The 17,600-nt window shown below is 44.2% G+C and overlaps 1 protein-coding gene across 3 annotated transcripts in view; it reads right to left on the bottom strand.

Moving 5' to 3' along the window:
* The window catches only part of misp (mitotic spindle positioning), a 34,674-nt gene that overhangs the window by 7,909 nt on the left and 9,165 nt on the right, over positions 1–17,600 (bottom strand). For all 3 annotated transcript variants that reach the window (XM_056276577.1, XM_056276578.1, XM_056276576.1), the window contains exons 2-3: positions 12,371–14,194; positions 10,882–11,218 (exon numbers count right to left, since the gene is read on the bottom strand). In XM_056276577.1, the coding sequence (XP_056132552.1) occupies positions 10,882–11,218; positions 12,371–14,098 (2,065 nt within the window). In that variant the 5' untranslated portion in view covers positions 14,099–14,194. The remainder of the gene's footprint in view (positions 1–10,881; positions 11,219–12,370; positions 14,195–17,600) is intronic.

The raw sequence follows: 17,600 nt of genomic DNA, 5'->3' as shown, positions 1-17,600 counted from the left end.
TGCACGGGTGTTTATAAGGCTTACACACAGACATGAATAATGTTTTCCATGTACGGGTGTTTATAAGGCTTACACACAGACATGAATAATGTTTTCCATGTACGGGTGTTTATAAGGCCTACCCACAGGCATGAATAATGTTGTCCATGTAGGGGTGTTTATAAGGCCTACCCACAGACATGAATAATGTTGTCCATGTACGGGTGTTTATAAGGCCTACCCACAGGCATGAATAATGTTGTCCACGTACGGGTGTTTATAAGGCCTACCCACAGGCATGAATAATGTTGTCCACGTACAGGTGTTTATAAGGCCTATGGACAGACACGATTACTGATGTCCATGTACTGGTGCTTATAACTCCCTACCCACAGACATGAATAATGTTGTCCATGTACGGGTGTTTATAAGTCCTACACACAGACATGAATAATGTTGTCCATGTACGGGTGTTTATAAGGGCCTACCCACAGACATGAATAATGTTTTCCATGTACGGGTGTTTATAAGGGCCTACCCACAGACATGAATAATGTTTTCCATGTACGGGTGTTTATAAGGCCTACCCACAGACATGAATAATGTTGTCCATGTACGGGTGTTTATAAGGCCTATGGACAGACATGAATAATGTTGTCCATGTACGGGTGTTTATAAGGCCTACCCACAGACATGAATAATGTTGTCCATGCACGGGTGTTTATAAGGCTTACACACAGACATGAATAATGTTTTCCATGTACGGGTGTTTATAAGGCTTACACACAGACATGAATAATGTTTTCCATGTACGGGTGTTTATAAGGCCTACCCACAGGCATGAATAATGTTGTCCATGTAGGGGTGTTTATAAGGCCTACCCACAGACATGAATAATGTTGTCCATGTACGGGTGTTTATAAGGCCTACCCACAGGCATGAATAATGTTGTCCACGTACGGGTGTTTATAAGGCCTACCCACAGGCATGAATAATGTTGTCCACGTACAGGTGTTTATAAGGCCTATGGACAGACACGATTACTGATGTCCATGTACTGGTGCTTATAACTCCCTACCCACAGACATGAATAATGTTGTCCATGTACGGGTGTTTATAAGTCCTACACACAGACATGAATAATGTTGTCCATGTACGGGTGTTTATAAGGGCCTACCCACAGACATGAATAATGTTTTCCATGTACGGGTGTTTATAAGGCCTACCCACAGACATGAATAATGTTGTCCATGTACGGGTGTTTATAAGGCCTATGGACAGACATGAATAATGTTGTCCATGTACGGGTGTTTATAAGGCCTACCCACAGACATGAATAATGTTGTCCATGCACGGGTGTTTATAAGGCTTACACACAGACATGAATAATGTTTTCCATGTACGGGTGTTTATAAGGCTTACACACAGACATGAATAATGTTTTCCATGTACGGGTGTTTATAAGGCCTACACACAGACATGAATAATGTTGTCCATGTACGGGTGTTTATAAGGCCTACCCACAGACATGAATAATGTTGTCCATGTACGGGTGTTTATAAGGCCTATTGACAGACATGAATAATGTTGTCCATGTACGGGTGTTTATAAGGCTTACACACAGACATGAATAATGTTGTCCATGTACGGGTGTTTATAAGTCCTACACACAGATATGAATAATGTTGTCCATGTACAGGTGTTTATAAGGCCTACCCACAGACATGAGAAATGTTGTCCATGTACGGGTGTTTATAAGGCCTACCCACAGACATGAATAATGTCGTCCATGTACGGGTGTTTATAAGGCCTACCCACAGACATGAGAAATGTTGTCCATGTACGGGTGTTTATAAGGCCTACACACAGACATGAATAATGTTGTCCATGTACGGGTGTTTATAAGGCCTACCCACAGACATGAATAATGTTGTCCATGTACGGGTGTTTATAAGGCCTACCCACAGACATGAATAATGTTTTCCATGTACGGGTGTTTATAAGGCCTACCCACAGACATGAAAAATGTTGTCCATGTACGGGTGTTTATAAGGCCTACACACAGACATGAATAATGTTGTCCATGTACGGGTGTTTATAAGGCTTACCCACAGACATGAATAATGTTGTCCATGTACGGGTGTTTATAAGGCCTACCCACAGACATGAATAATGTTGTCCATGTACGGGTGCTTATAAGGCCTACCCACAGACATGAATAATGTTGTCCATGTACGGGTGTTTATAAGGCCTACCCACAGACATGAATAATGTTGTCCATGTAGGGGTGTTTATAAGGCCTACCCACAGACATGAGAAATGTTGTCCATGTACGGGTGTTTATAAGGCCTACACACAGACATGAATAATGTTGTCCATGTACGGGTGTTTATAAGGCCTACCCACAGACATGAATAATGTTTTCCATGTACGGGTGTTTACAAGGCCTACCCACAGACATGAATAATGTTGTCCATGTACGGGTGTTCATAAGGCTTACACACAGACATGAATAATGTTTTCCATGTACGGGTGTTTATAAGGCCTACCCACAGACATGAATAATGTTGTCCATGTACGGGTGTTTATAAGGCCTATGGACAGAAATGAATAATGTTGTCCATGTACGGGTGTTTATAAGGCTTACACACAGACATGAATAATGTTGTCCATGTACGGGTGTTTATAAGGCCTACCCACAGACATGAATAATGTTGTCCATGTACGGGTGTTTATAAGGCCTACACACAGATATGAATAATGTTGTCCATGTACAGGTGTTTATAAGGCCTACCCACAGACATGAGAAATGTCCATGTACGGGTGTTTATAAGGCTTACCCACAGACATGAATAATGTTGTCCATGTAGGGGTGTTTATAAGGCCTACCCACAGACATGAGAAATGTTGTCCATGTACGGGTGTTTATAAGGCCTACCCACAGACATGAATAATGTCTTCCATATATGGGTATTTATCAGGCCTACCCACAGACATGAATAATGTGGTCCATGTACGGGTGCTTATAAGGCCTACCCACAGACATGAATAATGTTGTCCATGTACGGGTGTTTATAAGGCCTACCCACAGACATGAGAAATGTTGTCCATGTACGGGTGTTTATAAGGCTTACCCACAGACATGAATAATGTCCATGTAGGGGTGTTTATAAGGCCTACCCACAGACATGAGAAATGTTGTCCATGTACGGGTGTTTATAAGGCCTACACACAGACATGAATAATGTTGTCCATGTACGGGTGTTTATAAGGGCCTACCCACAGACATGAATAATGTTGTCCATGTACGGGTGTTTATAAGGCCTATGGACAGACATGAATAATGTTGTCCATGTACGGGTGTTTACAAGGCTTACACACAGACATGAATAATGTTGTCCATGTACAGGTGTTTATAAGGCCTACCCACAGACATGAGAAATGTTGTCCATGTACGGGTGTTTATAAGGCCTACCCACAGACATGAATAATGTTGTCCATGTACGGGTGTTTATAAGGACTACCCACAGACATGAATAATGTTGTCCATGCACGGGTGTTTATAAGGCCTACACACAGATATGAATAATGTTGTCCATGTACGGGTGTTTATAAGGCCTACCCACAGGCATGAATAATGTTGTCCACGTACGGGTGTTTATAAGGCCTACCCACAGGCATGAATAATGTTGTCCACGTACAGGTGTTTATAAGGCCTATGGACAGACACGATTACTGATGTCCATGTACTGGTGCTTATAACTCCCTACCCACAGACATGAATAATGTTGTCCATGTACGGGTGTTTATAAGTCCTACACACAGACATGAATAATGTTGTCCATGTACGGGTGTTTATAAGGGCCTACCCACAGACATGAATAATGTTTTCCATGTACGGGTGTTTATAAGGCCTACCCACAGACATGAATAATGTTGTCCATGTACGGGTGTTTATAAGGCCTATGGACAGACATGAATAATGTTGTCCATGTACGGGTGTTTATAAGGCCTACCCACAGACATGAATAATGTTGTCCATGCACGAGTGTTTATAAGGCTTACACACAGACATGAATAATGTTTTCCATGTACGGGTGTTTATAAGGCTTACACACAGACATGAATAATGTTTTCCATGTACGGGTGTTTATAAGGCCTACCCACAGGCATGAATAATGTTGTCCATGTAGGGGTGTTTATAAGGCCTACCCACAGACATGAATAATGTTGTCCATGTACGGGTGTTTATAAGGCCTACCCACAGGCATGAATAATGTTGTCCACGTACGGGTGTTTATAAGGCCTACCCACAGGCATGAATAATGTTGTCCACGTACAGGTGTTTATAAGGCCTATGGACAGACACGATTACTGATGTCCATGTACTGGTGCTTATAACTCCCTACCCACAGACATGAATAATGTTGTCCATGTACGGGTGTTTATAAGTCCTACACACAGACATGAATAATGTTGTCCATGTACGGGTGTTTATAAGGGCCTACCCACAGACATGAATAATGTTTTCCATGTACGGGTGTTTATAAGGCCTACCCACAGACATGAATAATGTTGTCCATGTACGGGTGTTTATAAGGCCTATGGACAGACATGAATAATGTTGTCCATGTACGGGTGTTTATAAGGCCTACCCACAGACATGAATAATGTTGTCCATGCACGGGTGTTTATAAGGCTTACACACAGACATGAATAATGTTTTCCATGTACGGGTGTTTATAAGGCTTACACACAGACATGAATAATGTTTTCCATGTACGGGTGTTTATAAGGCCTACACACAGACATGAATAATGTTGTCCATGTACGGGTGTTTATAAGGCCTACCCACAGACATGAATAATGTTGTCCATGTACGGGTGTTTATAAGGCCTATTGACAGACATGAATAATGTTGTCCATGTACGGGTGTTTATAAGGCTTACACACAGACATGAATAATGTTGTCCATGTACGGGTGTTTATAAGTCCTACACACAGATATGAATAATGTTGTCCATGTACAGGTGTTTATAAGGCCTACCCACAGACATGAGAAATGTTGTCCATGTACGGGTGTTTATAAGGCCTACCCACAGACATGAATAATGTCGTCCATGTACGGGTGTTTATAAGGCCTACCCACAGACATGAGAAATGTTGTCCATGTACGGGTGTTTATAAGGCCTACACACAGACATGAATAATGTTGTCCATGTACGGGTGTTTATAAGGCCTACCCACAGACATGAATAATGTTGTCCATGTACGGGTGTTTATAAGGCCTACCCACAGACATGAATAATGTTTTCCATGTACGGGTGTTTATAAGGCCTACCCACAGACATGAATAATGTTGTCCATGTACGGGTGTTTATAAGGCCTACACACAGACATGAATAATGTTGTCCATGTACGGGTGTTTATAAGGCTTACCCACAGACATGAATAATGTTGTCCATGTACGGGTGTTTATAAGGCCTACCCACAGACATGAATAATGTTGTCCATGTACGGGTGCTTATAAGGCCTACCCACAGACATGAATAATGTTGTCCATGTACGGGTGTTTATAAGGCCTACCCACAGACATGAATAATGTTGTCCATGTAGGGGTGTTTATAAGGCCTACCCACAGACATGAGAAATGTTGTCCATGTACGGGTGTTTATAAGGCCTACACACAGACATGAATAATGTTGTCCATGTACGGGTGTTTATAAGGGCCTACCCACAGACATGAATAATGTTTTCCATGTACGGGTGTTTACAAGGCCTACCCACAGACATGAATAATGTTGTCCATGTACGGGTGTTCATAAGGCTTACACACAGACATGAATAATGTTTTCCATGTACGGGTGTTTATAAGGCCTACCCACAGACATGAATAATGTTGTCCATGTACGGGTGTTTATAAGGCCTATGGACAGAAATGAATAATGTTGTCCATGTACGGGTGTTTATAAGGCTTACACACAGACATGAATAATGTTGTCCATGTACGGGTGTTTATAAGGCCTACCCACAGACATGAATAATGTTGTCCATGTACGGGTGTTTATAAGGCCTACACACAGATATGAATAATGTTGTCCATGTACAGGTGTTTATAAGGCCTACCCACAGACATGAGAAATGTCCATGTACGGGTGTTTATAAGGCTTACCCACAGACATGAATAATGTTGTCCATGTAGGGGTGTTTATAAGGCCTATCCACAGACATGAGAAATGTTGTCCATGTAGGGGTGTTTATAAGGCCTACCCACAGACATGAGAAATGTTGTCCATGTACGGGTGTTTATAAGGCCTACCCACAGACATGAATAATGTCTTCCATATATGGGTATTTATCAGGCCTACCCACAGACATGAATAATGTGGTCCATGTACGGGTGCTTATAAGGCCTACCCACAGACATGAATAATGTTGTCCATGTACGGGTGTTTATAAGGCCTACCCACAGACATGAGAAATGTTGTCCATGTACGGGTGTTTATAAGGCTTACCCACAGACATGAATAATGTCCATGTAGGGGTGTTTATAAGGCCTACCCACAGACATGAGAAATGTTGTCCATGTACGGGTGTTTATAAGGCCTACACACAGACATGAATAATGTTGTCCATGTACGGTGTGTTTATAAGGGCCTACCCACAGACATGAATAATGTTGTCCATGTACGGGTGTTTATAAGGCCTATGGACAGACATGAATAATGTTGTCCATGTACGGGTGTTTACAAGGCTTACACACAGACATGACTAATGTTGTCCATGTACAGGTGTTTATAAGGCCTACCCACAGACATGAGAAATGTTGTCCATGTACGGGTGTTTATAAGGCCTACCCACAGACATGAATAATGTTGTCCATGTACGGGTGTTTATAAGGACTACCCACAGACATGAATAATGTTGTCCATGCACGGGTGTTTATAAGGCCTACACACAGATATGAATAATGTTGTCCATGTACGGGTGTTTATAAGGCCTACCCACAGGCATGAATAATGTTGTCCATGTACGGGTGTTTATAAGGCCTACCCACAGACATGAATAATGTTGTCCATGTACGGATGTTTATAAGGCCTACCCACAGACATGAGAAATGTTGTCCATGTACGGGTGTTTATAAGGCCTACACACAGACATGAATAATGTTGTCCATGTACGGGTGTTTATAAGGCCTACACACAGACATGAATAATGTGGTCCATGTACGGGTGCTTATAAGGCACACCCACAGACATGAATAATGTTGTCCATGTACAGGTGTTTATAAGGCCTACCCACAGACATGAGAAATGTTGTCCATGTACGGGTGTTTATAAGGCTTACCCACAGACATGAATAATGTTGTCCATGTAGGGGTGTTTATAAGGCCTACCCACAGACATGAGAAATGTTGTCCATGTACGGGTGTTTATAAGGCCTACCCACAGACATGAATAATGTTTTCCATGTACGGGTGTTTATAAGGCCTACCCACAGACATGAATAATGTCGTCCATGTACGGGTGTTTATAAGGCCTACCCACAGACATGAGAAATGTTGTCCATGTACGGGTGTTTATAAGGCTTACCCACAGACATGAATAATGTTGTCCATGTAGGGGTGTTTATAAGGCCTACCCACAGACATGAATAATGTCGTCCATATATGGGTATTTATCAGGCCTACCCACAGACATGAATAACGTTGTCCATGTACGTGTGCACCGTCCCGATTATGGCGCTCCGACACCAACTTTTTACGAGTAGGCTGGTCTTCGCCTTGCTATCATGACTCCTGTTTAATAGCACTATGGTCTCTTAGTAATCCCTTCATTTAGGCATCCACTGATCGTGCTCAAAGGACTAACTTAGAGGCCTGCTTGGCTACTGTGAAAAACTGGATGTCACTTAACTTTCTGCTTTTAAATTCAGATAAAACCGAGATGCTGGTCATTGGCCCTGCTAGACACAGACACCAACTTGGTCAAGTAACGATAACAAATGACAACTCTGTGGTTTGACAAAGTGTGGCAGCCAAAAATCTTGGTGTTACATTTGTTCCCAGATTCACGTTCACATTTCAGTTGCATTGTACAAACTCGTGATTGGATGTGTCAGAATTTTCTTCAGTTAAAGAAAGATAAAACTGAAGTAACTGTCTTTGGAGCCAAGGAAGAACAATTAGAAGTCAGCGCTCAGCTACAATCGGTAATGTTAAAAACCATGAACCAAGCCAGAAATACTGGTGTAGTCATCGACTCAGACCTGAATTTAGATAGCCACATTAAGACAAGGAAGTGCTGAGGGGGGCACGGGCGCTTGACCAGCCAGTCTACATGTGTTTTGTGGACTTGGAGAAGGCTTACGACCGTGTACCCCGGGGCACTCTGTGGGGGGGTAATGCGGGAGTATGGGGCACCGGGGCAGTTGCTACAAGCCATCCAGTCGTTGTATAACCAAAGTGAGTGCTGTGTCCGCATTCTCGGCACAAAGTCAAACACGTTTTTGGTGGGTGTTGGGCTCCGCCAAGGTTGTCCCTTGTCTCTGAGTCTGTTTGTGATATTCATGGACAGAATCTCATGGCGCAGCCAAGGTGTGGAGTGTGTCCGTTTTGGGAATCTCAGAATTGCATCTCTGGTCTTGGCAGATGATGTGGTTTTGTTGGCTTCAACAGAACGCGACCTCCAGCGCGCACTGGGGCGGTTTGCAGCTGAGTGTGAAATGGCTGGGATTAGAGTCAGCACCTCCACGTCTGAGGCCATGGTTCTTGACTGGAAAATGCTGGATTGCTCCCTCCAGGCCTTGTTCACGAGTGAGGGTAGTATGGAGCAGGAGATTGACAGGTGGATTGGTGCAGCATCACCAGTAATGCGGACGTTGTATCGGATCGTTGTCGTGAAGAGGGAGCTGAGCCGGAAGACAAAGCTCTCAATTTACCAGTCAATCTTCCTTCCAACCCTCACTTATGGTCATGAGCTTTGGGTAGTGACCGAAAGGGTGAGATCGGGGATACAAGCGGATGAAATGAGTTTCCTCCATAGGGTGTCTCGGATCAGCCTTAGAGATAGATAGGGTGAGGAGCTCGGACATCTGGAGGAAGCTCGGAGTGGAGCTGCTGCTCCTTTGCATCGAAAGGAGCCAGTTGAGGTGGTTCGGACATCTGATTAGGATGCCTCCTGGGCACCTTCGTTTTGAGGTTTTCTGGGCATGTCCAACTGGGAGGAGACCCCGGGGTAGACCCAGAACTCATTGGAGGGACTACATGTCCAATCTGGTCTGGGAATGCCTTGGGATCCCCCAGGAGGAGCTGGAGGGCATTGCTGGGGAGAGGGACGTTTGGAGTGCCCTACTTAGCTTGTTGTCACTGCAACCTGGCCCTGGAGAAGCGGCTGATGATGTGAGGAGATTAGAGATAAGATGTTTTATGTAAAGCACTTTGAATTGCCTTGTTGCTGAAATGTGCTATACAGATAAATTTGCCTTGTGTTTGCCTTGCCTTGCTACTGACATTACGTTATGTTATGTCTGATTGTGATGGGCAGGCTGGGGCCTGCTTTGACCATCTTGCATTGGGATCCAGCTCCGATTCATTATGCTGCTGAGAATAACTGTAATTATTGCACTAGTATGAATGTAATTATGTACTAGAACAATATTTCACTAAGTTATTACCGACAGGTGTGCATCAGTTTGTTAATACTACACAGTTAAATGATGTGTTTTTCCTGTGGGATGGGAGAAGACAAAAATCAATAGAACTCTATTGCGCGGACATGAGCGTATGGAATGTTTGTAGGTGCAGATGGGAGTGGACACATTGCAGGTGCTAGTGGGAATGTAACACACACATTGCGTGAGTGAGTGGTGGTAATAGTCAGAAATCCAGCGGAGGTGGGATTAAGAAAACAGTCCCGCGTAGGGCTTTACTTCGCAGCTATCTACTCTGAGCCGTCTTTCAACTAGCATTAGAGCATTGAATTCGGACTCACTCCATTTCAGTACAGCTGTGGTATATCCATGGGATTCTATTTGTTTTTTGTCAAATAACTCTTAAACATATCAGTTTCTATATGAACCTGAACCTGTCTGTGAACCCTAACAGAATAAAAGCAGAAAGTTGAATGAATGGTTTCAGTGCAAATTTACAGTACTTCGCATAATAAAATCAGAACCATGAATGAGGCATAACGTAGGAGGAGGACATTCTGCAAAATATATTTAAAAAAAAACCCCAAAAAACAAGTAGGGACAGTAAAATAGGTAAAACAAGATATTGTGCAAAATGTCAAATAGCAAGAATACAACTGAATATGTAAATCAGTTATTAATGTCATCACCTCTTAGCACTCCCTAGCTATCCATACAATCCAAAGTCAGCTTGGCCTATTGTACATTACTAATGTATCTTCAAACTGTCAGAATCCTGTGGTAGTTCTGACTCCAGTCTAGCCTGGACAACTTAACAGGTCAGAACAGTTGTGCAGTTCTTTCCCCAAAACACAAGACCTTCCATAATCAGCTTCTTGTCTTATAATGGTCTAGAGAGTGGGATTCATACTTATGCTGTTCTCCTTACTTCTGTGTTAGAGTATATTTAGAAGGGAAATCTAGATGTTTGGTTAATCATTACTCCAAACAGACCGACCCTGAGTTTCACCCACAGTCCCTGGACTTTACTCCTGTTCTTATGAAGTTACTCTTTCCTCTACATTATGTAAGCTAATAATGAGACACTTTTTTTTAAACCATCAGCTTCAGGGGAATTCTTTGTACTCCAAAGTTATTCTTCATATAGTCTTATGGCTGACATTTTATGGACCGTCAACACCGAGACAATTATTTTCATAGTTGAACTTTAGGGTTAATGATGAATAATGATGGCTATCGTGGAAACCATACCTGTTTTTGATGCTAGGGTGTCAGCTGGGTAAAACTGACTAAGAGCTACTTTATTTGCTTGTTCCACCAGTGGTGCAGGAGTGAGGAGGGGTGGGTCCTGTCTCATCATCCCCCTCTGCTGACTCTGGCAGGAAGAATCAGCATTGTGTCCCATGCTATTAAAGTTTGTGTCCAGGGAGGCCCACAGGTTTCTGGATTCCCTCTGCTCCCTAAGTTCCTGCTCTCGTCGCATATCCTCCTCTATTTCCCTCTGAATGATATCTACAGTACCTTCTCTTCTGGACTGTAGACCGGCAGACTCTAGATTACCCATCCAGGATGGACCAGCAGACCAGACCTATTGAGTCAAGATGACAGAGACAGTTGGAGCAGAGGAAAAGTAGGGGGAGGCAGGGAATGAGACATTTAGGAGGTAATTTTAACCAAAGAGCTCTTCTACTTGGAACGAGTTCCTTTTCAGCACAGGACCTTTAGTGTTACCTGGAAAGACTAACATAACCTTGCATTGAAAGTGAGACCCTCACAGGGAGGAGGTACTAATGTTAACCACCAACAAAGCTAATCAACTTGGTGATAACTGTTAGTCAAATGAAAATGAGAATAAACAGGTGTTTAGTTTAGATTTGACGAAAACTACAGAATATACATATTTAAAGTCAGCTACAAGACTATTCCAAAGAAAAAATTATACTCTGAAACCTTCAGACAACTTTTAGTCTTTGAGAGCAGGAAGAAGGCCTGCTCTCAAAGACTACCCCTGTCCAACACAAAGTTAAAAAGTTTCAAGTTCAAAGTGCTCCTACTCTCATATAAAAGCAGGAGCACTTTAGATTTGAAACTTTGTCTTGGATAGGGAGCCAGTGAAGGGAGGCTAGGATGGTTGAGACATGGTCAAACTTTCTATACTTAGCACAAAAAGTAAGGAAATGTGTGTTTGGTAGATTATTTCTTTGTTGTAACAATGCTTCTTGGCAATAAATCTTATACCGTTGGAAAGCCTGTTTATTTCCCTTTTAAATGGTGCCACATTTGTAAGGAACATGCATTTGTGGGATGAGCAGCAGAGCCGAGTATGTGGGTTGCACCCATGAAAATTTGTCAAATCTTCTCTGTCAATGCCAAACAGCTGATTTTGCTGTTGCTACTGACTCTTGTTTTGAGCTTCTGGTACCCCAGGTGCTGACAATCAGGTGCCTGATATATATAAAATTTATTGTCAAGAAGCATTGTTACAACAAAGAAATAATCTACCAAACACACATTTCCTTACTTTTTGTGCTAACTTTAGTTTTGGTCCCAACTTCAGCAGTAGCATTCTGTTCCATCTGGAGGTTCTTAACATTATATTGCAGGCCATAACGAAGCGTATACTATGCGCAGTACTGTCAAAGGCGGTGTAAAGATCAAGTAGCAATAACACTGAGATGGAATCAGGAATGGAATACTCTGAAAGCAAAATTTTCCCATCTACCGATGGAGGAATACTCACTGTTTCGTCAGTGCTTGTTTCATCAACCAGAGGTTTTGCCAGTTGCTGTTGGTCTGCTGTGATTCCACCAGGCAGAACTCTGCTGCGGTTTTGGATCTCTGAGGCCTGCTGGTTGATGTAAAATGGTGCTGAGCTCATTTTGCTGATGTACAGCTCTGTTTCTTCAGGGTGACGATGTGGACAACAAAGGGAGGGAAAGCCCTCGGTGGAATGCTCATCTGTCCTGCTCTCCTCCTCTTCATTGCTGCTTTTGTCAGGTGTCTTGAAATCATCCTTTCTCTGGAGAGAAGTCCAGACCTGATGCTGAAGCTCCTCTTCCTTCTGGCTCTCTTTCTGGATCTCGCGGTGAATGAGGAAGCTAACTCGGTTCTTCTCTTTGGTTTTAACAGGTGTCAGTGGAGAGCTGGGCTGTGAGAATAAAGGCTTGATCTTAATCTCCAGCATCTCTGGCTTGCAATCACAGGGCTTCAGGCCACGTGAGTGCCTCAGGTTTTCCTCTCGTTCCCGAGTGACACGGATCTCTCTTTCAATCGGTGTCTCATAATCATCCATAGACTTTGTACCCCTGCTCTCTTGCTGAATGTTTTCATTGCAAGTGCTTTTATTAGTGGTGTAGCCTCCACTTGGATCCACTGACAGGTCTTCTAGTTTGGAGTCCAGATCATCAGAGACACTGCTGGCTAAACTCTCTTCAGCAGAGAATACAGTCACCTTCCTTCCTGAAGATGGCACCTCTTCATCCTGCCATATAGAGGATGCTGCTCGTTGGATTAACTGCTCTTTATTCGAGCAATGAACATCTTCCTCTGACCTCAGAAACATGCTTTGTGTTTTTGAAGACCAAGGAGTGTTCATGGGTAGTACATTGAGTCTGCCTTGCTCCATCTTTAGGAACTGCTGTTGTGCTACTCTAAAGTTGATCTGCTCACTGTCAATGGTTCCTCCCTCAGCAGGTGGGGTAAGCTTTGGTTTGGAACTGGTTGGCCCAAAGCTCAAACTAAAACCTTCTATCATCTTGTTGGGAGAGCTGTTCAGATCTATATTTTCTAATGCACTCCACTGTTTCTTGAATGACATGTTTTTCTTTGGTGCTTGGCAGTGAATGATCTCCTTGCGAAGTTTCTTCTCCATGTGCTCATCAATTACTTCTACACTGCTGTTAGTCTCAATGCTGTACTGTGAGTCCTCATTGAGCTCCTGAAAAAGACTGGCTGGCTTCTTGCCACTAGAGTATGTCTGCAATTTGAAAGCCCTTTCTTCCTTCAGCATGGCCAGCTGAGTCTGCCTTTGTGGAGAAACCATCCATACTTGGTTACACTCTGCCTCTGGACTGGCAGGATCCTCCACAAAGGAGTAGAAGCCACAGTGGGAGCCCAAGCTGCTTGTGGGAGTGCTGGGTGTACTGGGGCTGCTGGCCTGCCACTCATCACTGGTATTCCCTCCCTCATCTGATACTGCTACCTGCTTAGCCTGTACCAAGACATCCTTGGAGCACTCCCCCTGCTGGGAGGAAACCAGAACTGATGACTGATGGGCAACAGAAATACTGTCTGATGTGAAGGTGGAGTCATTCCAGCCTTGTACCGGGATGGAGGGCTCAGTCCAGGCAGGGCTAACAATGGTGCGGAGGTCAGACAGTTCAAGCCTGGGGGACAGAGGCTTCAGCACCCACCGCCTGGGAGTGCTCTCCATGGGCGCCGTAAAAGCAGTGACCTCCTGGATAGACATTGGTTCAGTGGCAGGTGGTTGGTAAAGAAAGTTGACTGGTTGGACTTCCTCCTGGTTCAGCACATCCTGGAAACTCGAACCAGCAACAGAAAGTCTCTGGAAGCAACAAGAAACCCAGGGTTACAGAGATTAATATCTAGGTTAACAACTGCACTTGTTTACACAACTGGAAATTCAGCATTGGACTGTATATTGTACAGCAATCTTATATGTAGTGATAATTGAACTGAGTGACAGTTAGTGACAATACCACACAGTTTACGTCGCCGAATTTAGGCAGTTTTGTAGGAACTATGATTTCTGCCATGCAACCAGCAGCCCCACTTCCCCCAGGCAAATGGAGCTGCCGAAAGGGCCGTCGGGACAGCCAAAAGAATTTTCCTGCCACAGGTGCGAGCCCCGCGCAGCTCATGACCGGCCGCCAGATCCGGACCACCATGCCAGTGCTGGAGAGGAAACTCCAGCCAAAGCTCTTCGACCACAAGGAGGTGGAGAAGAATGACAGAAGGGCAAAAGAGGCTTATAAGTTTTTCTTCAACAGGAGACACTCTGCACGTGCCCTAACCGAACTGCACTCAGGTGAGAGGGTACGAGTCAAACTAGACGGGCAAAAGGGGTGGAACATGGCCGCAGTCGTGGTGAATCCCTCAGGTGAGCCACGCTCCTACACGGTGCGTACGGAAGACGGGGCTGTCTTCAGACGGAACCGCAGGCACCTGCAATCCGTGCCTGCCCCTGCAACTGTTGCAACCCAAGCAGCCAGAGACAGCAATGACTTGCAGCAGGAACAACTCAGCCCACCGGTCGCCACCTCATTGGGCACTCCCACGGAGCCGGACGTGCCAGCAAGGCCCTCTGGGTTCACCATCACCTCCAGTGGCAGAGTTGTAAAACCCCCAAAGCGGTATGATGTTTAGATACTGAGTGAGCAATGGGGCAGAATAATCCCCACACTCAGTCGAAGGGCTGGGCAGTCTACCCCACCCTTCAGGTTAATTTTTGAATTTTTGAAGTGCATGTCTTCATTGTTAGCTGATTATGCTGTTAATTAGCAAATTGCTAATATGGTATTGCTGTTGCTATGTTTTCTAGCAATGTTATTGTCTCCATTGGAACCTACATGTTCTTTAAAAGGAGGGCGATGTGATGAGAACTACAGTGCCCAGCATGCTGTGTACGTAAGAGGAGGGGCACGCAACTATATGTTTTAGCGCGGTTCTGTACTGGGGCATTCTGGTATTGTTCTAATCTGTACTGGAAGCGGATGGCTGAATAAAGCACGGTATTAATCGCGACTCCCTTGCCTGTCATATATGCACACGACAAAAGTGTAACTGGACTTGGTATATATACGTGAAGACATTTCGCCCCAACAAAGTCGAAACTAACACCCCTAACGACCGTCGCTGCTAAACATCAGATCACAAAAGAGCCATGCACATCAATAGCTCTGATAAAGACGGGCGTGGCTAAACATCGAAACACAAATAGCCATTGACATCAATAGCTCTGATAACGACTCCAAAGAGGATAAATATCTGAGTTTCATCACCAGCCAGTCAGACTAGCTTGTCTAGTCAGAAAGGCACGAACTGATGAAGCCTCTTGGATGAGAGGCGAAACGTCTTCACGGAAATGTGGGAAGCAGCATTCACAGCTGCCCTTGCTAGTGGCCCATGGTAGAGAACCGGCGCTGGTGGGGCGTGATTAGATTCGAGTGCTCAACTTAGATTGGTCAAAAGTGAATCGCTGCCGCAGCTGACCCAGTGGATCAAGTGTGCTCAGAGCACAGAGCAGTTTTCAGCGCAGAGCTGGGCCATGCAAAAGGCGTCACTGCATCCTTGCGTGTATCACCGGATGCTGTACCAAAATTTAGCAAAGCGAGGCCAGTGCCTTATACACTGCGTGAAGCTGTGGATAACAAGTTAATCGAACTCGAACAGCAGGGAATTATCTCTCCTGTGCAGCACAGTGAATGGGCTGCGCCGCTAGTGTGCATTCCGAAAAAAGATGGATCAGTGCACATTTGCGGAGATTATAAGGTGACGGTAAATCAGTGGCTTGATGTAGATCAGTACACACTTTCAAAACCGCAGGATGTATTCTCCACTTTAGCAGGTGGAAAGCATTTCACTAAACTTGACTTGACGCAGGCCTACACTCAGCTCGACATGGATGAGAAAAGTAAGCCGTTTCTCACCATCAATACACACAGAGGTCTCTGTGTATGCAACCGCTTGCCATATGGGGTCGCTAGCATGCCCGCTATTTTCCAGCGCACTATGGATGAAGTATTACAAGGGCTTGATGGCGTGGTCTGCTACTTAGACGATATTTTGATGACAGGAACAGATACCACCGCACATCTGCGCAATCTTTAAAAGTGTTACAGAGACTGGAAGAACATGGGCTGAGGCTTAACAAAGAGAAATGTGCCTTCTTTCAGAACAGTGTGGCCTACCTCGGGCATGTCGTTGATGCTGAGGGTGTGCACCCAATTAAAGAGAAAACTGAGGCTATTGACAAAGCTCCTGTGCCGAAACATGTGACAGAATTGAGGTCGTACTTAGCCATGCTCAATTACTATGGCAAATGTATACCAAACCTGTCCAGCGAGATTAAGCCTACGATTGAGCTCCTACATAAAGAGTGGGGTTGGACAAGAGAATGTCAAGAGGCGTTTGAGCGTACTAAAGCACAGCTTGTAGCCCCGCCAGTGTTTACACATTAGGATCCTAAACTGCCTGTAATTTTGGCATGTGATGCTTCGCCTTACGGCATAGGTGCCGTGATTTCACATCAGTTTCCAGACAACAGTGAGAAACCTATAGGCTACGTGTCTAGGACACTCACTAAAACAGAAGTCAACCATTCTCAGATAGAGAAAGAAGCACTTAGTATCATCTTTGGGGTGACCAAGTTTAATGACTATCTGTATGGATGAAAGTTTACTCTGCTTACAGACCACACACCACTCCTAAAGATACTAGGGCCTAAGACTGGACTGCCTACATTGGCAGCAGCTAGGCTGCAGAGGTGGTCATTAATTTTAGCAGCATACCAGTATGACATAGGTTACAAGCCATCCTTACAACATGCAGATGCGGATGCATTATCGCGGTTACCACTACAGACTCCAGAGGCAGACTCAGATTATAGGTCTGTGTTTAGGGTCTTATTCTTGGATAAAGTGCCAGTGTCCTCACAAGAGATTGCAAAACAGACAAAGACCGATGCAGTACTACAGAGAGTGAAGCACTTCACATTGAATGGTTGGCCAAAGCATTTGAATGAAGATGAGTTAAGGCCATACTTCATAAGAACCACAGAACTGACTGTTGAATCTGACTGTGTGATGTGGGGTTTCTGGGTAATCATACCAGAGGTGTTAAGACCACAGATGTTACGTGAATTGCATGAAAATCACCAGGGAATGGTAAAGACGAAGGCATTAGCCCATAGTCACTTTTGGTTTCCAAACCTTGATTCTGACATAGAGTCA

Source organism: Lampris incognitus, chromosome 3 (genome assembly GCF_029633865.1).
Source record: "Lampris incognitus isolate fLamInc1 chromosome 3, fLamInc1.hap2, whole genome shotgun sequence".
Classification (NCBI taxonomy): domain Eukaryota; kingdom Metazoa; phylum Chordata; class Actinopteri; order Lampriformes; family Lampridae; genus Lampris; species Lampris incognitus.
This window is presented reverse-complemented; position numbering and strand designations above follow the sequence as displayed.